Source organism: Gadus macrocephalus, chromosome 15 (genome assembly GCF_031168955.1).
Source record: "Gadus macrocephalus chromosome 15, ASM3116895v1".
NCBI classification, from domain to species: domain Eukaryota; kingdom Metazoa; phylum Chordata; class Actinopteri; order Gadiformes; family Gadidae; genus Gadus; species Gadus macrocephalus.
Genome location: NC_082396.1, coordinates 1,048,632 through 1,073,316, shown reverse-complemented (window position 1 = coordinate 1,073,316; position 24,685 = coordinate 1,048,632). Strand labels below are relative to the sequence as shown.

The 24,685-nt window shown below is 45.8% G+C and overlaps 5 protein-coding genes and 2 long non-coding RNA genes across 8 annotated transcripts in view; 5 read left to right on the top strand and 2 right to left on the bottom strand.

The window, feature by feature from the left end:
- Positions 1–1,876, top strand: part of LOC132473507 (zinc finger protein RFP-like) — a 46,614-nt gene extending 44,738 nt beyond the window's left edge. Inside the window, exon 2 of the mRNA XM_060073674.1 lies at positions 1,660–1,876. The gene's annotated coding sequence lies outside the window, so the exon portion shown is untranslated. The remainder of the gene's footprint in view (positions 1–1,659) is intronic.
- LOC132473501 (E3 ubiquitin-protein ligase TRIM39-like) overlaps positions 1–20,872 on the top strand; it is a 65,768-nt gene extending 44,896 nt beyond the window's left edge. The window contains exon 2 of the mRNA XM_060073665.1: positions 19,100–20,872. Within this exon, the coding sequence (XP_059929648.1) occupies positions 19,102–20,727 (1,626 nt within the window). The 5' untranslated portion in view covers positions 19,100–19,101 and the 3' untranslated portion in view covers positions 20,728–20,872. The remainder of the gene's footprint in view (positions 1–19,099) is intronic.
- On the top strand, positions 88–1,640 carry LOC132473508 (E3 ubiquitin-protein ligase TRIM39-like; the record flags this gene model as incomplete). The annotated part of the gene is made up of 1 exon (XM_060073675.1): positions 88–1,640. A coding segment is annotated over one exon (1,182 nt), but the record flags the coding sequence as incomplete, so codon positions are not given.
- LOC132473506 (E3 ubiquitin-protein ligase TRIM39-like) lies at positions 5,029–7,315 on the top strand. The gene has a single exon (XM_060073672.1). The coding sequence runs from the start codon at positions 5,141–5,143 to the stop codon at positions 6,746–6,748; it is 1,608 nt and encodes a 535-aa protein (XP_059929655.1). The 5' UTR covers positions 5,029–5,140; the 3' UTR covers positions 6,749–7,315.
- LOC132473509 (uncharacterized) lies at positions 8,011–8,657 on the bottom strand. The gene is made up of 2 exons (XR_009529423.1): positions 8,364–8,657; positions 8,011–8,274 (listed from the first exon to the last, which is right to left on the bottom strand). It is a non-coding gene; the product is annotated as an uncharacterized LOC132473509 (long non-coding RNA).
- Positions 8,687–17,433, bottom strand: LOC132473510 (uncharacterized). Of its 2 annotated transcripts, XR_009529425.1 has the most exons (4): positions 17,330–17,433; positions 15,454–15,530; positions 9,714–9,782; positions 9,556–9,581 (listed from the first exon to the last, which is right to left on the bottom strand). It is a non-coding gene; the product is annotated as an uncharacterized LOC132473510 (long non-coding RNA). The 2 variants fall into 2 exon arrangements; XR_009529424.1 differs by lacking the exons at positions 9,556–9,581; positions 17,330–17,433 and adding an exon at positions 8,687–9,336 and having other exon boundaries at positions 9,743–9,782; positions 15,454–15,838.
- LOC132473499 (E3 ubiquitin-protein ligase TRIM39-like) lies at positions 13,396–15,219 on the top strand. The gene has a single exon (XM_060073663.1). It carries the CDS (start codon positions 13,397–13,399, stop codon positions 15,023–15,025), a length of 1,629 nt encoding a protein of 542 aa, XP_059929646.1. The 5' UTR covers position 13,396; the 3' UTR covers positions 15,026–15,219.
- Positions 20,873–24,685: the final 3,813 nt, after the last annotated feature.

Genomic DNA, 24,685 nt, shown 5'->3' with positions numbered 1-24,685 from the left:
ACCTCTTTCTGCCAAACCCACCTGGAGCCACATCAGAGAGTCGCTCGCCTGAAGAAACATCGGCTGGTCGAGCCTATCAGGATGTGTAAGAAACACGACCGACTTCTGGAGCTCTTCTGCCAGACTGAACAGGTGTGTGTGTGTCTGTTGTGCACAGTGACAGACCACAAGTCCCATCCTGTTGTACCTCTAAAGGAGGAATATGAAGTGAAGACGGCCCAGCTGGGGAAGACGGTGACTGATGTTCCGCAGAAGATCCAGGAGAGAAAACAAAAGATTAAGGAGATCAAAGACACAGTGGAACTGAGCAACAAAGAGGCAGACAGAGAGATAGCCCATGGTGGGCAGGTCTTCACTGCTCTGATAGGCTGTGTTGAAAAGGGCTGGGATGAATTCAACCAAACGGTGAAAGAGAAACTGAAATCCAGAGTGAAACGAGCTGAAGACCTCATCAAAGAGCTGGAGCAGGAAATAGAAGATCTGACCAATAGAAGCTCAGAGGTGAAGCGGCTCTCACACACTGAAGACCACCTCCACTTCCTCCAGACCTTCAGATCCCTGAAGGATCCTCCACCCACCAGGGACTGGACCACGGTGGAGGTCCGTCCTCCGTCATACGTAGGGACCTTGAGGAGATCCCTTGATCAGCTGGAGGAGACACTGAACATGGAGATGAAGAAGCTGCATGATGATGCTGAACTGAAGAGGGTCCAGCAGTATGAAGTAGATGTGACTCTGGATCCTGATACAGCTCATCCCAGTCTCATCCTGTCTGAGGATGGGAAACAAGTACATGATGGAGGTGTAGTGAAGATACTCCCATACAACCCTAAGAGATTTGCATACGAGACATTTGTTCTCACGAGGCAGAGCTTCTCCTCAGGGAGATTTTACTTTGAGGTCCAGGTTAAAGACAAGACTGCATGGTCGTTAGGAGTGGTCAGAGAGTCCATCGGCAGAAACGATAAGACAGAGTGTACCGCTGAGACGGGTTACTGGACTCTTTTGTACTTCAATGATGTGTTGTTATTTAGGGATAAACCTCCTGTCGGTTTCCCCCTGAGAGCTGGGCTCCAGAAGGTGGGGGTGTTTGTTGATTATGATGAGGGTCTGGTCTCCTTCTATGATGTGGAAGCCAGGGTTCATATCTACTCTGCTACTGGCTGCACCTTCACTGAGCCTCTCTATCCAATCCTTGATCCATGGTATCAAGAAGAAGGTAGAAACTCTGCCCCCCTGATCATCTCACCTGTCAATCAAACAGACTAGGACCTTTGTTTGATTATAAAATAATCAAACGACCAAAACAACTAATGTTGTTTCCTGAATGTGAATAGAATTAGAATCTCTACTATGTGAGATCTGAGAGATCTGCATTAATGTCATACTGCTGTCATTTAACGAGGAGAATATTTTTAAGAATTAACCCTGCAGTTGTGTAATATAACCCTTTATAAAGGGTTATATTACACTCCATTTATGTGTCTGTTTTCCCTTTATTTATTTTACATGTTTAAAGATATAATTTTTTTTGCAGTTATGTAGAACATGTTTAGAGATTAATATGTATGAATAATAATTTGAAAATGTAATATATATTTGAATATTGAATGACAAAATCCAATGTCTTACACTTGTGATTTTAATAATAAAGAAAAGGTTAAATATTGTAATGTGTGGCCTACATTGTCATTGTAATGGATCGTTTCAGGGGAATAGACCGACTGTGTAGCCGCACCCATTCTGCCGGCGATGGAGAAGAGCAATACATTTCTTTCTGCTTCCGATACGTTTTTGCGGGAGCCAATCACCAAGCTGGCTTTCCCACTGTGGCTGGTTTAACACAATGACGACAGGGAAGCGACGGCAAGCAGCCAATTGCTGAAGAAATGTAAAAGTTTGTAGTTGATGAACCAGTAAATGAATCTCCAATATACATCAACTGAACATGTGTTACACACTTACACAAAGGTCACAGTGACTACATGTAAAGATACTCCCCATGTGTGTGAGTACCCTGACTTATCTTGTCAGCTCTCCTCTCTCCATCCTCTCCTCTCTTCTCATCCCCCTCTCTTTCCTCCTCCTTCTCTCTCTTATCTCTACTCTTCTCTCTAGCTCATCTATGATTGTGTTCATTATTGTCGTACATTACGCATTAAGTGCGTTCACATGTCAAAGGTCAGCCCCTTTAGAGTGGTGAATCTACAATAGATGTAGTACAACAGAACCCCCACTGGGGGAGCTGCACACATTGCATGTTATGGAGGAACAACACCTTTTATGTGTCTCTTCGTTCATACAAGGTGTGGCAACCCGGCTTGGTGAGTGACCCGCCTCCTTCCAATAAGCACACCAACTGGAGCATACTTACAGCCAAAATGGCACTTTTATTCAATAGTAAATTATATATATAACAAAGCAAACCAAAAAACTCAGCTTTGGAGGAATCAACAGTCTTTTTCCTCCGGGTGGAATCACATCACCCACGAGACTGGTCTCTCCGCACACGCGAACCAGGAGAGCCCTGAATGAGTGTGGAAGCATGCTTTTTAAAGCATGCTTCCCCACCTGCTCCTCAGGTGCTCCGCATTTCAATGATTGGCACCGATGTTCTTACTGGCGCCATCTGTGGTACACCGCCTCCACAACCTGCCCCCTTGGCCTCCAGGGGAGCTGTGCCAGAGACGGGTTGCCACACTCCTCCACCCTTTGATGAAGGCGGGGCACCTCTGACTGACCAGCAACCCGCTTCGAGGCTGGATAGGGTGTTGGCGTTGGTCCGCCCCGGCCAGTGTCCCCCCTGGAACCTGTAGGACCGCTTGCCGGAGCGGTAGTCCGGCCCGAAGCGTAGCTGCTCCTGCTGCCGGCGCAGCTTGACCCGCTCCCGCTGGATCCCGTACCGCTCACGCCGGCGCTCAAACCGGATGCGCTGCCGCTCACGCTCCAGGAACTGCATCTCCATGCAGTCGGCGTACAGACGCCGCTTCTCCACCTCCAGCCAGTTCCTCTTGCGGATCAGGTGCTCCCGTTCCTCCCCCTCTTGGAACTGACGGATGCGATCCCGCCTCTCCACCTCTCGGACGCGTCGCCTCGGCTGGGCTGCCCGTCCAGGTGGTGCTGTTCCCCGTCTGTCCGGACGAGTCTCAATTGGCTGGGGCTGGGGACCGACGTTGAAGCTCAGCTGTTGGGCGACCTGCCGATTCTCTTCCAGCTCCTTCATCAAACCCGACAGCTGGGCCTTCAGTGCCTCCCTCTCCCGGGACCAGTCCATGCTTTGGGCCTCGTGTCTTTCGGCAGTCTCCTCCAGGGCCATCTTGTGCTCCACCTTCATCTTCTCCAGCATAGTCCTGCTGGCCACCAGCTCCTCACCTTTCTCCTGGTCATCCGGGAACCTTTGTTCATTCAGCCGCCGGATGATATGCTCCTTCTCAGCGACGGATTCCACCAACCTGGTGAGGGTGCTGTCTTTGTTGGAGGTGTCCGCCTGCAGTGACTTGACCCTCCCTTTCAGGCTGCCCATCTGCTTCTCCTTGTCCCGAAGCTGTTCCTGCAGATTCTCCATCCCGTTCTGTAGGTCATTGACCCTCCGCTCCTTAACCTCCAGCATGTCCTTGAGGTCCTGGATCTCCCTGATCAGGGTGCACTTCTCCTCTGGCCTTTCCTGGATCTGCTTGTTGAACGTGGGCCCCTGCTCGAGCCGTTGGACCGCCTCTCGGAGGAGTTGGAGTTCAGTTTCTCTCTGGGTGGCAGCTGCAGCTCTGTTGGGGCTCTGCATCGGGGTTCGTTCCTCCATTGAAGAGGAAAAATGGTAACTTGGTCGAGCTGCCTCCATTGGAAGTCGGCGTTTACTTAAAAGATGGTCCGTAGATTGGTCGAGCTGCCGCATTCTCCACCATATGTGGTAACCCGGCTCAAGGAACAAGAGTCTCGGATGCTCAAACTGCCAACAAGGCACGTTTATTAAGTCCAAACAACGGAAAAAAGGGGAATCACCCGTCAATGCAAACTATAACAAATAAAGAGTCTGGGCTCCGTGAGCCACTGGGGATGCTGTGGTCGTGTCTCATGCGCTGTCCCGGTATCCAGGTGAGGAGGTCCTTCCGTGGTCTCCTGTGGTCTTCTGTAGACTGGGTCCCGGGGCAAAGGTCCGTCCGGGTAGGGAATCTCGCTCCGCTCTCTGCTGCCACATGGGTCACATACCTCCTGTGTTTAGACTGAATCTCAGCTTCTCTTTATAGCCCTCACCTGGGTCTGATTGGCCTGGTACACAGGTGTCTCCCGTTGGCGTTGAGTGGGACCTTGCCAATGCGTACCTTGGCGCCCTCTGGGGGAAAAGGGTGGTAGACAGCTCGTATTAGCTGCCCTCTGGGCTTCCAGGCCTGCCGTGTCGAGGCCGGGTTGCCACAAAGGCTTGAGGAAGGAGGATTTGAAGCCATTTGGGGGGGGGGGGGGGCGAGGTTATATCCCCACCATACTGTTATAAACAATACATTAAGTCTTCCGTCTTATAATTTGAGAATTTTCTAGGTAAACCTATTTGTAATTCAGTGAAATTAACTGCCGCAGGGCTGCAAGTGTTTGTTGACTCTGACTGAAGGTGAACTCGTCGGTCTGGTTCGTCTGCCCTACCCCGTGTCACATGACTCAGAGGTTTTATGAGGGTAGAATCACTACCAGTGTTAACTTAATATGAAATAACATTTTTTTTCCCGGACTCACTGTGTCCAGTCTTTTTAAGGTTGAACATATTTGAATGCTGCAAAGAAGAGAACGTATCAACGCATTGTAAGCAGCCTTTAAAGAATGCTTCAACATTCAGGGTGTGTACCGTGGGGGCGGAGCCAGGTGTTAGGGGAGGGGCCAGGTGTTAAGGGAGGAGCCAGGTGTTAGCGGAGGAGAGGACGTCATGTTGAGGAAACGAAACTTAACATTCATAGACCAAAGCCACCCGATGTGGAAGCAGTTCTCTCTTTTAGGCGAGATAATAAATGCATTTTAGAACAAATAGTCGGACAGACAGTAAGAACAAGTAAGTAAAACAGCACAACTTTGAGGAGCAGTTAAATCCTCTCTTCCTGTTATTGAATTAGAAATCTATAATTGCTCAATACATAAACCTTGTCGTCTGTGTCTAGGAATGGCCTGTGCTAACACTTCCTGGTCTGAAGAGAACTTTTCATGTTCCATCTGTCTGGATGTGTTCAACAGTCCAGTTACCACCGCATGTGGACACAACTTCTGCAGAACCTGTGTTACAAAGTTCTGGGATGAACAAGTCCGGTACAAATGTCCTGTTTGCAACAAGCTTTTCAACACAAGACCTGATCTACAGGTCAATACCTTCTTATCAGAGCTGGCTGCTCAGTTTAGAACGTCCGTAGGAGTAAAAGGGCCGCCTTGTGTTGAACCAGGAGAAGTTCCCTGTGACGTCTGTACTGGGACCCAGGAGAAGGCTGTGAAGTCCTGCCTAATGTGTTCTACCTCTTACTGCCAAACCCACCTGGAGCCACATCAGAGAGTCGCTGGGCTGAAGAAACATCGGCTGGTGGAGCCTATGGACCGTCTGGAAGACAGGATGTGTAAGAAACACGACCGACTTCTGGAGCTCTTCTGCCAGACTGAACAGGTGTGTGTGTGTCTGTTGTGCACAGTGACAGACCACAAGTCCCATCCTGTTGTACCTCTGAAGGAGGAATATGAAGTGAAGACGGCCCTGCTGGGGAAGAGAGGGGCTGACGTTCCGCAGAAGATCCAGGAGAGAAAACAAAAGATTAAGGAGATCAAAGACACAGTGGAACTGAGCAACAGAGACGCAGACAGAGAGATAGCCCATGGTGGGCAGGTCTTCACTGCTCTGATAGGCTGTGTTGAAAAGGGCCGGGATGAATTCAACCAAACGGTGAAAGAGAAACTGAAATCCACAGTGAAACGAGCTGAAGACCTCATCAAAGAGCTGGAGCAGGAAATAGAAGATCTGACCAATAGAAGCTCAAAGGTGAAGCAGCTCTCACACACTGAAGACCACCTCCACTTCCTCAAGGCCTTCAGATCCCTGAAGGATCCTCCACCCACCAGGGACTGGACCACGGTGGAGGTCCGTCCTCCGTCATACGTAGGGACCTTGAGGAGATCCCTGGATCAGCTGGAGGAGACACTGAACATGGAGATGAAGAAGCTGCCTGATGATGCTGAACTGAAGAGGGTCCAGAAGTATGAAGTAGATGTGACTCTGGATCCTGATACAGCTCATCCCACGCTCTTCCTGTCTGAGGATGGGAAACAAGTACATAATGGAGATGTGTGGAAGACACTCCCAGACAACCCTAAGAGATTTACATATGTATCTGTTCTCACGAGGCAGAGCTTCTCCTCAGGGAGATTTTACTTTGAGGTCCAGGTTAAAGACAAGACTGCATGGTGTTTAGGAGTGGCCAGAGGGTCCATCGACAGAAAAGATTTGACAGAGTGGACCCCTGAGACGGGTTACTGGTCTCTTTGGTACTGCGATGATGTGTTCTTTTTTAGAGATAACCCTGATGTCCGTCTCCCTCTGAGAGCTGGGCTCCAGAAGGTGGGGGTGTTTGTTGATTATGATGAGGGTCTGGTCTCCTTCTATGATGTGGAAGCCAGGGTTCATATCTACTCTGCTACTGGCTGCACCTTCACTGAGCCTCTCTATCCAATCCTCGGTCCATGGTTCAACTCTGCCCCCCTGATCATCTCACCTGTCAATCAAACAGACTAGAACCTTTGTTTGATAATAAAATAATCAAACGACCAAAACAACTAATGTTGTTTCCTGAATTAGAATAGAATTAGAATCTCTACTATGTGAGATCTGCGAGATCTGCATTAATGTCATACTGCTGTCATTTAACGAGAATATTTTTAAGAATTAACCCTGTAGTTGTGTAATATAACCCTTTATAAAGGGTTATATTACAGTTCATATATGTATCTGTTTTCCCTTTATTTATTTTACATGCTTAAAGATATAGGGCCGATTGATAAAGATATATACAATTTGTTGCAGTTATGTAGAACATGTTAAGAGGATTAACATGTTTTAATAATAATTAATTTTTTTAACGTTTCTATTGGTTTTAACTTCTGAAAATGTATTGACAAAACAATTCAATGTTCTTAAACTTGTGATTTTAAGAAAAAGAAAAGGCAAATTTTGTAATGTTTAGGCCTACATTATCATTGCAATGGATCATTTCAGGGGAAAAGATACATTCCAGTCCATTATTGTTCAGTATAAATACTGTTTCTGTATTAAAAAAAGTGTAATACAAAAAATAAAATTGTTTATTTGTAAAACCCTTATTTTGATGATTTCGAGATTGATGGAATGTTTTAAATCATTAAAGAAATAATAATAATACTAATAATAATAATACATTTAATTTAGAGGCGCCTTTCAAGACACCCAAGGTCACCTTACAGAGCATATAGTCATCATTCAAAACTATGTAAAACAGACTAGGAATAAAAGAAAAACAGGTTAAACATGAAGAATAATAATAATTAATAGCACTCAAAGGTCACCCCATTTAGTGGTGAATCTAAAATAGATGTAGTACAACAGAACTCCCACTGGGGGAGCTGCACACCTTGCATGTTATGGAGGAACAACACCTTTGATGTGTCTCTTCGATCATACAAGGCTTGTGGAACATGGTTAACTAATAAATGCAATCAAATTAAAACATAATCTCCTTAATCCAGGAAACTCGAAACCTTTATGGATTTCTCGCTATTGGAAAATGCCTTGTAAACTGTCCGTTGGCATGTTTAGAACATGAATCTTTAGAGTTTACTTTTAGTAGAAGAAGCTGTTGCGAGCGGATGATCTGCCAATGAGAGGACAGACAAGGTGGAGATGAGGAGGAGCATGTGTGAGTAGTAAATCACATACTTTCACTTTCACTTTTGATCGGGCGTACTTCCGATCCCAGACAGGAAGTAGTGGGGCCTCTGTGCCAGATGTGTGTTTGAGTCGGATGTGTGTGTGTGTGTGTGTGTGTGTGTGTGTGTGTGTGTGTGTGTGTGTGTGTGTGTGTGTGTGTGTGTGTGTTTGTGTGTGTGTGTGTGTGTGTGTGTGTGTGTGTGTGTGTGTGTGTGTGTGTGTGTGTGTGTGTGTGCCATGCCTGTGAGTATACCTCCACAGTCTCCTGCAGCGTCCTCACAGCCCTCTCCTTCTCCTGCAGCATTAACCGGAGTGCAGGGTCCATCTCTGTGACGTCGCGCTCCAAGGCCTTGGGTTTGCTGTCCAGCAACAAAAGAAGCCCCAAGCACTGACGTTAGCGGAGCTAGTTGTTCTCTTCTGCCGTAAAGGGATTCTGTTCAGTAAATACCTGCCGTTCACCGGGAACCTTTGGATTCTTCTGCTGCCCTCCACGGCTTTCATCTGAGCCTGAATGAGGGCCTCCAGTACATGTGTTTCTGACGAGCACAGCAGACAAATCCTCAGAAGAAGGCCCTGTGGCTGACTGTAGGGGGCTGAGGTTTGAGGAGACGATTTACGGGTGATAAAGCTGCTTGGAGTCACCAGGGCTGTGGTTGATTATGTGGGGGTAGAACCGGGACCGTGTGTCATTGAGGGGCTCGCTGTAGGCCTCCCCTCTCCCCTCTTCTCCCCAGCCCCCCTGCCCCCCCCCCCCCTCTCCCCAGCCCCCCCTCTTCTCCCCAGCCCCCCCCCCCCCCCCTCCTCCATCTCCAGTCTCATCCGCAGACCCTCAGTCCGGGACCACTCAGCTCCTTTGCTGTTCCACGGACATCACTCAGAACCCGAACCCTCACCCATCCTAAGCAAGACGAAGCCCTCCCCCTGGGACCTGGACCCCTCTCCCTCAGCCCTGATAGGAAGTCACTGCAGTGAGTCCCATGATCCCCCAAACCATCAACCAGTCCCCCCGGCCCGGCCGCGACCCCACGCCTCTGAGAACTCCTTCCATCAGGCCACTACCCAGAAAGCCCAGCTCTGACCCCGCAGCACCTGCCAACTACCGCCCCGTCTCCATGAACCGGACGCGCGCGTCGGCATTGAATGACTTTCGACTGCTACGCTGATGACACCCAACTCCACGTCAAAACAAAGCCCCCCCCCTCTGCAGCCCTATCCACACTCTGCGCCGGCCTGGAGGAGACAAAGGCCTGGATGACGGCTCACTTCCTGCTACTCAATAGCTCCAGAACGGAAGCCATCCTTGTTGGTCCTCCACGCCCGACCCGGTCACCCTCCGTCACCAGCACCACCCTCTGCGGCCTCGACATCCACCCCTCCTCCTCAGGCCCCCACCTCGGGGTCAGAGCGGACCCCCACCTGACCTCTGAGGCCCCGACATCCACCCCTCCTCCTCAGGCCCCCACCTCGGTGACAGAACGGACCCCCACCTGACCTCTGAGGCCCCCACCTCGGTGTCAGAACGGACCCCCACCTGACCTCTGAGGCCCCCACCTCGGGGTCAGAGCGGACCCCCACCTGACCTCTGAGGCCCCCACCTCAGGGTCAGAGCGGACCCCCACCTGACCTCTGCGGCCCCGACATCCACCCCTCCTCCTCAGGCCCCCACCTCGGTGTCAGAGTGGACCCCCACCTGACCTCTGAGGCCCCCACCTCGGGGTCAGAGTGGACCCCCACCTGACCTCTGAGGCCCCCACCTCGGGGTCAGAGCGGACCCCCACCTGACCTCTGAGGCCCTCACCTCGGGGTCAGAGCGGACCCCCACCTGACCTCTGAGGCCCACAGTCTTCCTGCTGCCGTACTTCTTGTACTAGAAATGAAGCACAAAACGTGAATGAATATTGAGGGTGACCCGTTATAATCACAGTAATATGAGAATACGTTAGGAACAGCGGCCATACCTCCGCATGGTCCACCACCAGAACCAATCCACTGTTCTGGTTCTGCTGATCTGCTCAGAGCTTTTATAAATAACGAAATGAAAGTTGCACAATTATGGTTGTTTTGGTCTAGTTTTCATATTCTGTCATAATTTATTTAAATAATTCAGCTGTTAAAAAAATACAATGTGATAAAGGAACTGCACAAGCCATGAAAACACTATGTGAACAACAACTTGTTTGAGATAGTTTATATCGTTTAAGGGTATTTCTTTCATATTTGATCACTTGAGGTCGTTTTTTCAGCCTGTCCACACATGTCCCTAGAAAAACATGCAATAAATAAGAGAAAGGACGAATTAGAAAGAAAAATAAAGATATTAAATATTTTTTTATTTGTCATCCGAAAAAAATAAATATGATGTTAGTGACTTAATTCTAAAAAAATAACGGGAACTGTCAAAGGCAGGCCACTCGAGGGCAGTGAGGCCGTTGTTTCCAGATTGAGTTTGATAGACAGATGGCAGCAGGATTAAAGTTATAAATTAGGGCTGTCAAGTGATTAAAATATTTAATCGTAATTAATCGCATTAATGTCATAGTTAACTCAGATTAATCGTGATTAATCGCAAATGTTATGTAAATGTGACATTCGACCTTCCTTTTTGCCTGCTCCTACTGGATTTGTTTGCTACACGGATCGACTCCCTGGTTTGACCTCTGCTTGGAATAAACACTGTTCCTTCACCTGAACTGTTTCTCTTGTCGTGCTATTGGGTTCTCGTCTGCCATTTTGTGAAACCTGACAATATCCTTAAACACTGTCCAACCCTCCCTGCTGCTGTTAATTTGCATACAAATGTAAAACACAAGGAGGGTTTACATATGAGGGCGGGCCGTCGGTCCACAGCCACAACAACAAAAAAATATACATAATTTTTATTTATTTCTCTCTTGATATTATGACTTCATTATCATTAATATTATGCATTTTGATTTCTCCATGCAGTTATTAAGGACTGTAATATGACAGGTGAAGGAATATTTGTATCAGGAAGGGGGCGGGGGCGAGGTTACATCCCCACCATCTGTTTTGTTGTGATAAACAAAACATTAAAGGGACACTATGTAATATTTTGAGTAATTTATTACCTCAAATCAACATATTCATTCATAAATAAGTCCTCATTGGTGTAAAATTATCTCTGCCAAAAATCTCACTTATCCTCCTGAGCGAAGAATAATTAATATTAATATCAATATGGTTACATAGGACGGGTAAGCTTCATGGAGGCTTCCATTTTCTTCCGGTCTATGAGCTGCCGAGAGGGTCAAAAAGCACTACGTCGTACAGGAATTGCAAACGCGTTTTCACTCTGAGCCAGCGTGACGGTGGAACAGAGCTTAGTTTAGCGAGACGAGTTTTACCGGCAAATTTGAACATGCACCGCATTTTTTTCAAAGACCATAGTTATGCCACGCCACAGGAGAAGGAATCATCGTCGCCAAAAAAACGACGATGTGTAAGCAAAGCATGTATAACATGGTTTTTCATGCCAACGAGATGCGGGGCGCTATGTTTGAGCGACTCGTCATTGAAAGGCTACTTTATTACATATTTAATTTACTTTTTCACATTTTTGTCGAGTTTAAATCGTGACAATATTCTTATGACTTATGGATACTGTCAAATGCGTTGGAGGAATTCAAAAGCCATTCTTCATCAAGTTATGGAGGTTTATTCTCTGCTGTGGTCACCACGTATCCAAATCCACCGAGACGCACTTATAGGCTAGAGCGGACCTTCTGGAGCTTCAACTCGCTTGCGAGACAGTTGATTTATCACCCGAACAACTGGATTTCATACCAACAACTCTGATAAAGAAGACAATACGGAGGAAAAGAAGATCGAGAGGAGGAATTAGGAACAGGATAGGAGACGAGGAAGTAAACTCGTTGCCGGGCGACTAACTGGCGGCGCGCACAGTCGCAGCGGCCCCTCTTGAGATCTGTGAGATTGAGATTGAATGTTTGAGTGTGAGACGTCCCACGACGAACGTAGTTTATGACAGGGAAACAATATTAAACATTAGGACATTGAGAGCGAGTAACATCACTGGCATTCGCTGGCATCTGGACATACTACGCAAACACAGGATACTAACGGACACTGTGACACCGTGCCCGCAACTGCCCGGAGGAGGAAGCAGCAGAGACGGGGTGGACGTAAACAAACTGAACAGCTTCTTTCAGCTCCTACCCTCCAAGAAACGCTATCGCAGCTTAAGATGCTCCACCACCAGGCTGCGGAACAGCTTCCTACCTCAAGCTGTCAGGATGCTCAATGCACCAGCGTCCCAGATCTTCTCACTGGACTTTATTTATTATTTATTTATTTATTCATCATTGGGACGTTTGTTTGTTTGTTTGTTTGAAATGTATGTTGATCTTGATCCGTGAGAAACGCCTTCTCGTTTTGTTGTTCAATCAACAAAATGACAATAAATTTGATTTGATTTGATTTGATTTTGATTTGATTCCGTTAGTTACAATGTAAATTGTTGGTATTTAGAATACTGTTACATTGTTGAAATCAACGGGTTACAATGCGTTGATTAGGATGCGTGCTCAGCCGCACGCATTATGGGAATTATTGTTTTGATTATCGGTAACTCCAAGACTACCAAAGGCTATGTGAACTTTTATGTTATGACATTTTATGTAATCTGACATTAAATGACCTACTGTTATTTATCATCTGTATAGTTATTTGTCATGCTGGAAAGTCCACAACTGCTGGAGTCAAGTTCGTTGTCTGTAAGAATGCTTGGTCAATAAACCTGATCTGATTTGTCCATCTAATTTGTCCAGTTGTCCACGAACCTCATCATCACTCGAATGACTCGATGAGGTAGCCTAGTAGGTGTCATGTCACAGCTTCTTGGCACATACTGCCCACCGTAGTTTTTGGACAAGCGAGCACTATTAGTTTGAATGCAATATACAATTGTACCACTAGATGGGAGTAATTTTTACACAGTGTCCCTTTAAGTCTCCATAATTTGTGAATTTTCAAGGTAAACCTATTTTTAATTCAGTGAAATTAAATGCCGCACGGCTGCAAGTGTTTGCGGCCTTTACTAAATGCTTCAACATTCAGGGTGTGTAAGTTTGAAACGTCAGTAAACCGTGGGGGAGGGGCCAGGTGTAAGGGGAGGAGCCAGGTGTTAGGGGAGGAGCCAGGGGTTAGGGGAGGAGCCAGGTGTTAGGGGAGGAGCCAGGTGTTAGGGGAGGAGAGGAGAGGACCTCATGTTGAGGAAACGAAATTTAACATTCAAATAAAGCAAAGCCACCCGATGTGGAAGCAGTTCTCTCTTTTAGGTGAGAAAATAATCCGCATTATAGAACAAATAGTCGGACAGACAGTTACAACTAGGTGAGTCAATCAACACAACTTTGAGGAGTAGTTAAAACCTCTTTTCCTGTTATTGAATAAAATATCTATAATTGCTCAATACATAAACCTTGTCATCTGTTTCTAGGAATGGCCTGTGCTAACACTTCCTGGTCTGAAGAGAACTTTTCATGTTCCATCTGTCTGGATGTGTTCAACAGTCCAGTTACCACCGCATGTGGACACAACTTCTGCAGAACTTGTATTACAAAGTTCTGGGATGAACAAGTCCAGTACAAATGTCCTGTTTGCAACGAGATTTTCCATACAAGACCTGATTTACGGGTCAATACCTTCTTATCAGAGCTGGCTGCTCAGATTAGAACAACCGTACGAGTAAAAGAGCAGCCTAGTGTTGAACCAGCAGGAGTTCCCTGTGACGTCTGTACTGGGACCCAGCAGAAGGCTGTGAAGTCCTGCCTAGAATGTTTTACCTCTTACTGCCAAACCCACCTGGAGCCACATCATAGAGTCGCTGGCCTGAAGAAACATCGGCTGGTCGAGCCTATGGACCGTCTGGAAGACAGGATGTGTAAGAAACACGACCGACTTCTGGAGCTCTTCTGCCAGACTGAACAGGTGTGTGTGTGTCTGTTGTGCACAGTGACAGACCACAAGTTCCATCCTCTTGTACCTCTAAAGGAGGAATATGAAGTGAAGACGGCCCAGCTGGGGAAGAGAGGGGCTGAAGTTCCACAGAAGATCCAGGAGAGAAAACAAAAGATTAAGGAGATCAAAGACACAGTGGAACTGAGCAACAAAGACGCAGACAGAGAGATAGCCCATGGTGGGCAGGTCTTCACTGCTCTGATAGGCTGTGTTGAAAAGTGCCGGCATGAATTCAACCAAACGGTTCAAGAGAAACTGAAATCCACAGTGAAACGAGCTGAAGACCTCATCAAAGAGCTGGAGCAGGAAATAGAAGATCTGACCAATAGAAGCTCAGAGGTGAAGCGGCTCTCACACACTGAAGACCACCTCCACTTCCTCCAGGCCTTCAGATCCCTGAAGTATCCTCCACCCACCAGGGACTGGACCACGGTCGAGGTCCGTCCTCCGTCGTACGTAGGGACCTTGAGGAGATCCCTGGATCAGCTGGAGGAGACACTGAACATGGAGATGAAGAAGCTGCCTGATAATGATGCTGAACTGAAGAGGGTCCAGCAGTATGAAGTAGATGTGACTCTGGATCCTGATACAGCTCATCCCAGTCTCATCCTGTCTGAGGATGGGAAACAAGTACATGATGGAGGTGTAGTGAAGATACTCCCATACAACCCTAAGAGATTTACAAGGTATACATTTGTTCTCACGAGGCAGAGCTTCTCCTCAGGGAGATTTTACTTTGAGGTCCAGGTTAAAGACAAGACAGGATGGTGGTTAGGAGTGGCTAGAGAGTCCATCGACAGAACAGGTGGGAGTAGGGGGACCCCTGAGACGGGTTACTGGACTCTTTTGTACTACAATGATGTGTTCTTATTTAGTGATGACACTTCTGTCCGTCTCCCTCTGAGAGCTGAGCTCCAGAAGGTGGGGGTGTTTGTTGATTATGATGAGGGTCTGGTCTCCTTCTATGATGTGGAAGCCAGGGTTCATATCTACTCTGCTACTGGCTGCACCTTCACTGAGCCTCTCTATCCACTCCTCGGTCCATGTGATCATGATGAAGGTACAAACTCTGCCCCCCTGATCATCTCACCTGTCAATCAAACAGACTAGGACCTTTGTTTGATAATAAAATTATCAAACGACCAAAACAACTAATGTTGTTTCCTGAATTAGAATAGAATTAGAATCTCTACTATGTGAGATCTGAGAGATCTGCATTAATGTCATACTGCTGTCATTTAACGAGAAGAATATCTTTAAGAATTAACCCTGCAGTTGGGTAACATAACACTTTATTAAGGGTTATATTAGAAATATGAGCAGTAGAAAGCCCCTCATACAGTCTGGGCCGGAGGGCCCTGCTGCCCCCAGCTGGTACCTTGTCCACGTGGTTCACCACCGCAAGCATCCTCGCTGCCACAGTCTTCCTGCTGCCGTACTTCTTGTACTAGAAATGAAGCACAAAACGTGAATGAATACTGAGGGTGACCCGTTATAATCACAGTGATATGAGGATACGTTAGGAACAGCGGCCATACCTCCGCATGGTCCACCACCAGAACCAATCCACTGTTCTGGTTCTGCTGATCTGGAACTTCATCTGCTCAGAGCTTTTCTAAACAATGAAATGAAAGTTGCACATGTATGGTTGTTTTGGTCTAGTTTTCATGTTCTGTCATAATTTATTTAAATTATTCAGCTGTTAAAAAAATACAATGTGATAAAGGAACTGCACAAGCCATGAAAACACTATGTGAACAACAACTTGTTTGAGATCGTTTATATCGTTTTTTAAGGGTATTTGTTTCATATTTGATCACTTGAGGTCATTTTTTCAGCCTGTCCACACATGTCCCTAGAAAAACATGCAATAAATAAGAGAAAGGACGAATTAGAAAGAAAAATAAAGACGTTAAATATTATTTTATTTGTCATCCGAAAAAAAAAAAATGATGTTAGTGACTTAATTATAAAAGAATAACGGGAACTGTCCAAGGCAGGCCACTCGAGGGCAGTGAGGCCGTTGTTTCCAGATTGAGTTTGATAGACAGATGGCAGCAGGATTAAAGTTATAAATCATTACATCATTAACCAATCTATATAATGCATTGATTAAGTTACAGCAGCATCTTGTGATAATGCTCCCCGAATGCACTTTGGGGAAAACACTAGAGTGATACTGTGTTGTGTGTGCATAGATCGGCTATTACATATGCATGACAGTAGGTGGCACTCTCAGCTCGCTAGAGGACCACGAGATTTGGAGTTCAAGTTTTACTAATGTAGTCAAAGTTGTGTTCTCAAGGTTTCCGCATGCGATTAGAGAGGTTCTACTCATAACAAGAAGATACAATAAATGTTGGTATGTTTCAACATTTGATAATTAAGACACAACATCGTGTGTGTGTGTGTGTGTGTGTGTGTGTGTGTGTGTGTGTGTGTGTGTGTGTGTGTGTGTGTGTGTGTGTGTGTGTGTGTGTGTGTGTGTGTCTGTGCCTGTGTGTGTAGTGGTGAGCGAGTTCGACTCCAAGCTGAAAGGTTCTGGGTTTGATCCCCAATGTCTGCAGCCTAACCTGATTTATCCTATAGAGCAAGATGCCCCCTAACCCCTCCCTGTTCCATTACCACATATATCCTTAAACACTGTCTAACCCCTCCCTGTTCCATTACCACACATATCCTTAAACACTGTCTAACCCCTCCCTGTTCCATTACCACATATATCCTTAAACACTGTCTAACCCCTCCCTGTTCCATTACCACATATATCCTTAAACACTGTCTAACCCCTCCCTGATCCATTACCACATATATCCTTAACCACTGTCTAACCCCTCCCTGTTCCATTACCACACATATCCTTAAACACTGTCTAACCCCTCCCTGTTCCATTACCACATATATCCTTAAACACTGTCTAACCCCTCCCTGTTCCATTACCACTTATATCCTTAAACACTGTCTAACCCCTCCCTGATCCATTACCACATATATCCTTAAACACTGTCTAACCCCTCCCTGATCCATTACCACATATATCCTTAAACACTGTCTAACCCCTCCCTGATCCATTACCACATATATCCTCCTACACTGTCTAACCCCTCCCTGTTCCATTACCACATATATCCTTAAACACTGTCTAACCCCTCCCTGTTCCATTACCACATATATCCTTAAACACTGTCTAACCCCTCCCTGCTCCATTACCACATATATCCGTAAACACTGTCTAACCCCACCCTGTTCCATCACCAACTATATCTGTCACAACTTCAGCAAGGCTTTCGTTTTTCAGTTGTCTGTTTCCTGTTTTGCCACACTAACTCCTGTCATTTCAGACTCTGCCATTCCCTCCTGCTCTGCATTACCTGCTGTTTTCATTCACCTGGCCGGCCCCACCCCCATACTCACCTGCTCCTCATCAGCTAATCAGCCCCTCAGTATATGGACCGGTCCATTTCACTCAGTTCGGATTGTCTAGTGTGTTACCTAGCTCTCCCGCGTCTTCTCATTCTGATCCTGAACCTGCCTGCTCGTGTATCGACCTGCCTGTTTGGACTGTAAATGTAAATGTAAATGTGACTTTGGACCTTCCTGTTTGCCTGCTCCTACTGGATTTGTTTGCTACACGGATCGACTCCCTGGTTTGACCTCTGCTTGGAATAAACACAGTTTCTTCACCTGAACTGTTTCTCTTGTCGTGCTATTGGGTTCTCATCTGCCATTTTGTGAAACCTGACAATATCCTTAAACACTGTCCAACCCCTCCCTGCTGCTGTTCATTTGCACACAAATTTAAAACACAAGGAGGGTTTACATATGAGGGCGGGCCGTCGGTCCAGAGCCACAACAACAAAAAAAAGTAGAATATTTATTTATTTGTCTCCTAATATTACTTCATTATCATTAATATCATGCATTTTGATTTCTCCATACAGTTATTAAGGACTGCAATATGACAAGTGAAGGAATATTTGTATCAGGAAGGGGGGGGCGAGATTATATTCCCACCATACTGTTATAAACCATACATTAAGTCTTGTGTATTATAATTTGAGAATTTTCTAGGTAAACCTATTTTTAATTCAGTGGAATTAACTGCTGCACGGCTGCAAGTGTTTGTTGGATCTGACTGAAGGTGAACTCGTCGGTCTGGTTCGTCTGCCCGACCCCGTGTCACATGACCCCGAGGTTTTACGAAGTTAGAATCTGGGAGACGCAGGCACAGTCAAAATCAAGTCAAATGTATCAAAATGTGTCACAAATCACCACTGAATCACAAACTACTTTTTTTCCCGGGCTTTGTTTAAAATATTTGAATGCAGCAAGAGAGAACATATCAACGCATTTTAAGCGGCCTTTACTGAATGTTTCAACATTCACGCTTCGTGCCCACTGCAGTCAACGGACGTGGGAAGGCGTGGCTGACGGATGGGGGAGTAGTCTTTGCAGAGGCATCCGTCAGCCAATCAAATCGCTTCGCCGGGTTCTTCCCGCTTCTTCCTGCTTGTTGCGATGCAAGATGACCCGCTTTCCCGCTTTCCAGTATCGTCAGAGCCCGAGTCGCGTCACAGTGCTTAAATTTGCATACGCGATCTGATTGGATGGCGGATCCGTCGCTGCCGAAAAAGTTGAAAATTTGTCAACTTTTTGACGGAGCCAAAGGCTCCAACGGAACGGACGGATCCACAATGCATTGCGCGTCCGTCCCCATTCAAAGTCAATGGGGATCAGTCAACGGACGGAGGTAATGGGCACGAGGCGGGTGTGAAAGTTTGAAACGTCAGTGAACAGTGGGGGCGGAACCAGGTGTTAGGGGAGGAGCCAGGTATTAGGGGAGGAGCCAGGTGTTAGCGGAGGAGCCAGCTGTTACGGGGGGTCGCTAGGTGTTGGGGGAGGAGCCAGGTGTTAGGGGAGGAGCCAGGTGTTAGAGAGGAGAGAGGACGTCATGTTGAGGAAACAAAACTTAACATTCAAATAAACCGAAGCCACCCGATGTGGAAGCAGTTCTCTCTTTTAGGCGAGAAATTAAAACGCATTTTAGAACAAATAGTCGGCCAGACAGCAACAACGAGGTGAGTAAAACAACACAACTTTGAGGAGTAATTAAAACCTCTCTTCCTGTTATTAAATTAGAAATATATAATTGCTCAATACATAAACCTTGTCTTCTGTGTCTAGGAATGGCCTGTGCTAACACTTCCTGGTCTGAAGAGAACTTTTCATGTTCCATCTGTCTGGATGTGTTCAGCAGTCCAGTTACCACCGCATGTGGACACAACTTCTGCAGAACCTGTATTACAAAGTTCTGGGATGAACAAGTCCAGTACAAATGTCCTGTTTGCAACGAGATTTTCCATACAAGACCTGATTTACGGGTCAATACCTTCTTATCAGAGCTGGCTGCTCAGATTAGAACAACCGTACGAGTAAAAGAGCAGCCTTGTGTTGAACCAGCAGAAGTTCCCTGTGACGTCTGTACTGGGACCCAGCAGAAGGCTGTGAAGTCCTGCCTGATGTGTTTTACCTCTTACTGCCAAACCCACCTGGAGCCACATCATAGAGTCGCTCGCCTGCAGAAACATCGGCTGGTCGAGCCGATGGACCGTCTGGAAGACTTGATGTGTGAGAAACATGACCGACTTCTGGAGCTCTTCTGCCAGACTGAACAGGTGTGTGTGTGTCTGTTCTGCACAGAGGCAGACCACAAGTCCCATCCTGTTGTACCTCTAAAGGAGGAATATGAAGTGAAGACGGCCCAGCTGGGGAAGATAGAGGCTGAAGTTCCGCAGAAGATCCAGGAGAGAAAACAAAAGATTAAGGAGATCAAAGACACAGTGGAACTGAGCAACAAAGACGCAGACAGAGAAATAGCCCATGGTGGGCAGGTCTTCACTGCTCTGATAGGCTGTGTTGAAAGGGGCCGGGATGAATTCAACCAAACGGTTAATGAGAAACTGAAATCCACAGTGAAACGAGCTAAAGACCTCATCAGAGAGCTGGAGCAGGAAATAGAAGATCTGACCAATAGAAGCTCAGAGGTGAAGCGGCTCTCACACACTGAAGACCACCTCCACTTCCTCCAGACCTTCAGATCCCTGAAGGATCCTCCACCCACCAGGGACTGGACCACGGTGGAGGTCCGTCCTCCGTCATACGTAGGGACCTTAAGGAGATCCCTGGATCAGTTGGAGGAGACACTGAACATGGAGATGAAGAAGCTGCATGATGATGCTGAACTGAAGAGGGTCCAGAAGTATGAAGTAGATGTGACTCTGGATCCTGATACAGCTCATCCCAGGCTCATCCTGTCTGAGGATGGGAAACAAGTACATGATGGAGGTGTATGGAAGAAACTCCCAGACAACCCTAAGAGATTTACAAACCATACATGTGTTCTCACGAGGCAGAGCTTCTCCTCAGGGAGATTTTACTTTGAGGTCCAGGTTAAAGACAAGACTGCATGGGGGTTAGGGGTGGCCAGAGAGTCCCTCAACAGAAAAGATAAGACAGATTGGATCCCTGAGACGGGTTACTGGGCTCTTTGGTACGACGAGGATGTGTTGGTATTTAATGATAACCCTGATGTCCGTCTCCCTCTGAGAGCTGAGCTCCAGAAGGTGGGGGTGTTTGTTGATTATGATGAGGGTTTGGTCTCCTTCTATGATGTGGAAGCCGGGGTTCATCTCTACTCTGCTACTGGCTGCACCTTCACTGAGCCTCTCTATCCAATCCTCTGTCCATGGCTCAATGGAGGAGGTAGAAACTCTGCCCCCCTGATCATCTCACCTGTCAATCAAACAGACTAGGACCTTTGTTTGATAATAAAATAATCAAACGACCAAAACAACTAATGTTGTTTCCTGAATTAGAATAGAATTAGAATCTCTACTATGTGAGATCTGGGAGATCTGCATTAATGTCATACTGCTGTCATTTCTGAGAATATCTTTAAGAATTAACCCTTTATAAAGGGTTATATTACACTCCATTTATGTGTTTGATTTCCCTTTATTTATTTTACACGTTTAAAGATATACAATTTGTTGCAGTTGTGTGGAACATGTTTAGAGGATTAACATGTACAAATAATAATTTAAAAAATAACGTTTCTATTGCTTTTAACTTCTGAATATTGAATGACCAAACAATTCAATGTTCTTACACTTGTGATTTTATTAAAAAGAAGGCAAATATTGTAATATGTAGGCCTACATTATCATTGTAACGGATCATTTCAGGGGAATAATTGCAGTCCAAATGTGTTCAGTATAAATACTGTTTCTGTAATATAAAAAAGTGTAACACAAAAAATAAATTTGTTTATTTCTAAAACCCTTATTTTGATGGTTTAGAGATTGAGGTTTTAAATCATTGAAGAAAAGTTTGTAGTTGATGAACCAATGAATTAATCTCATTTGCATTTCAAAAGTCACCCCATTAGATTGTTGAATCTAAAATAGATGTTGTAGGCCTACAGCTGAACTCCCACTGGGCGAGTTTCGCTGTAGTGAATCATATGGTGACGTTGACGCTCCCGCTCGTGCCGAGACCTCCTCCCCATAAGCCACGCCCACTGACTGCCTGGACGGCGCGAGGAGAGGGAGAGACCCCGACGCTGTTGGCACCAGTGGTGGGCCACCACTGGTGGCCCACCACTGGTGGCCCACCACTGGTGCCACATGTTTTTTGGTGGAATTTATTTGAGGGGGTGCTGAACGTTTGTATTCCAAACCCCTGTAGGGGGGTCTGGGGGCATCCTCGATTTTCACATACAAACGAAGCATTCTGGTGCATTCTGACAAAAGAATAAAGGCAAAATAGAACATTTACTTACAAAGACGAATGGGGCCAGGGAACTAAGTTTTAAGTTAATTTATTTGCCTTGTAGAATTCAGCAACATTAAGAGTGCAGACACATCAACAAAAACTGAATTTTACACACAAGGTAAGAGAGAGAGAGAGAGAGAGAGAGAGAGAGAGAGAGAGAGAGAGAGAGAGAGAGAGAGAGAGAGAGAGAGAGACAGAGAGAGAGAGAGAGAGAGAGAGAGAGAGAGAGAGAGAGAGAGAGAGAGAGAGAGAGGTAGAGAGAGAGACAGAGAGAGACAGAGAGAGAGAGAGAGAGAGAGAGAGAGAGAGAGAGAGAGAGAGAGAGAGAGAGAGAGAGAGAGAGAGAGAGAGAGAAGGAACGTGAGTAGGAGGAAAAACCGCCGGTGGGGGCTGGACAGAGAGTCAACAGAGAGAGAGAGAATGAATTTGCATTGTACTGAATAGACTATTTGTGCACTTGGATGTACTCTGTACTTGGTAGCACCTTCAAATATGACCTGGAATTTGTTGGAAGCCAATGGAGGAGAGAATAGCAGTGATGTGGTCACATGTTCCAGTTCTGGTTAAGACTAGCACTAGCTGAGGCTTTTTGCAATGTTGATCTATTTGTATATTTGTATGTTTGTCTTTATGTATGTTTGTTGGCAATGTTGTTCTAAATGTAGCCTATATATGTTATCACTGCTCTCACTGTTTTTAACAACTGTGTGCCATTTTCCAAACTGCTTTCTGCTTTTGCTCTGATATGTTTGAGATTGGTAAACCAGAGAATAATGTGTGACAGTAATCTAATCTACACCAGTGTTTTCATCCTGTGGTAATATAGAAAAGTTTATGGATAATTGCAAATAAATGTATTAAAAATGTTGCTGTGAAAATATTGTATGATGGCTTTATTATTTCAAAAATATTCTTGCATTTTGCATTTCATCATGTTTTCCACTGATGTTTTGTGTTAATTTATGTTTGCTAAATAATACAATGGGAGCATAAGCATTTCAGACTTCTTTCCACAGTTTCCTGCCGGTCAGAGCTTCTGCAGTATTCATTGTGAGGGGGCGCGGACACTCTTTGCTCAGCGAGAATCATCTGATGAGAATCATCTATTATTCAACCGTTTGCATACTGGGTGGTCAGAGAACATCTCCGTGGAAGACTCAAAGTCAATGGTTGGGAAACACTGATCCAAACGATATAAATGAGATATCATATGAATATGAATGAACAACAGATTTTATGTTGGAAATGTGGAAATACCTTTGACATGTTGACTAAAATAAAGGGTCGAATCCCATACAAAACATTGCACACACAAACTTCCAGAAAAGTTTTTCATTTCTTAACATTATTCAGGCAAGATTCAACCTTCTGAATGCAGAAGTAGTGAAGGATGAAGTCAATATTTTTACTATTATGCTATTTAATACATTTATATTCACTATTCAATAATAATGCGTAATAAGGGGCAGTTAACATTGACACTTAACAACTTAGATCCTTTATGCAAATGATGCTCAAAATGAGCATCATTCTCCACTTCCCACTGTTTTCGTCACCTACTCAGCACAGAATGCCACCTGTATTAATACATGGGATTGGATTCACACTTTGCAAGCCATGTTTCAGCATCCGGCTCACCCCAGTCAGGTGGACAGGTGGGGGCGTGGAGGTAGGTGGCATCGTGGCTACCTACCAGCTAGCGAGCGCACGAACGGCGTATTGATTTCGGCATTAGTCGGCATCTCGCCTTGTTGACACCAGTGGCGTCACTAGGCTGTTTCATTCTGGGCTATTAATAATAATAATAATAATAATAATACATTTAATTCAGAGGCGCCTTTCAAGACACCCAAGGTCACCTTACAGAGCATATAGTCATCATTCAAAACTATGTAAAACAGACTAGGAATAAAAGGAAAACAGAGGTTAAACATGAAGAATAATAATAATTAATAACACTCAAAGACGCCTAAAGTGAAGGGGGGACCTCACTAAGTATTAGGGTGCACTCACACTGTGCCCCTACTGTGCCCCACCGACATTTTTGATCACCAGCCTCGACTGCGCATCACACGTCGGTTCTTTGACCTCTCTTGTATTTCCACAATGAGACTGTAGTTGGGGTTATCTCAGCCATGGTTGAGAAGGAATTGGGGGAAAGGAACTTTGGCTTTGACTCCCTGAAGTACATGAACCACGACATGGAGGAGAAAGGGATTGTTGGCCGCGAATGTCTCCCGCTTGAGCCCCACTTCCCGCTGCCCTCTGCCGAGGCACCACCGCCTCAGTGCTGCAGGAGGCGCTGGTGCTTAAGCGCTGACCGCTGCCAGGGCGGTGGTTTGTCGGCAGCGAGGCTCCGGAGGGAGGCAAGTTAGGCAACCGCTCCGGTCTTCTATCAAAAGTTATAAAATAAATCACGGATTTTCGCCAAAAAAAAATATTAATGTTTGGCTTTGACCAGACACAAAAAACTTTGATCACATAACAAACGGAGAGGAGCCGGGATGGCTACTCTTCACCATCGAAATCAGGTAGACCTCTAACCAACACACCCTCTCTCTCTCTCTCTCTCTCTCTCTCTCTCTCTCTCTCTCTCTCTCTCTCTCTCTCTCTCTCTCTCTCTCTCTCTCTCTCTCTCTCTCTCTCTCTCCCTCCCTTCTCCTTCACTCCCTTACATCCATGCTCACAGCAGACAGCGGATGATGATGATGATGATGATGATGATGATGATGATGATGATGATGATGACACACATTCAGCATCGGTCTCTCCCAGGGGAGCCAGTGGGAGGGCAGCCACCCTCTGTGGTCGGCAGAGAAACCCAGCACTAACGATGTTGTTCTTTTTAACCCGTTCCTGTTCCTTTAGTTTGCGAGTGGTAAGTTCAGGTGAACAATTATAAATATCCATGCTTGGGTATTACTTTAGTGATGATTG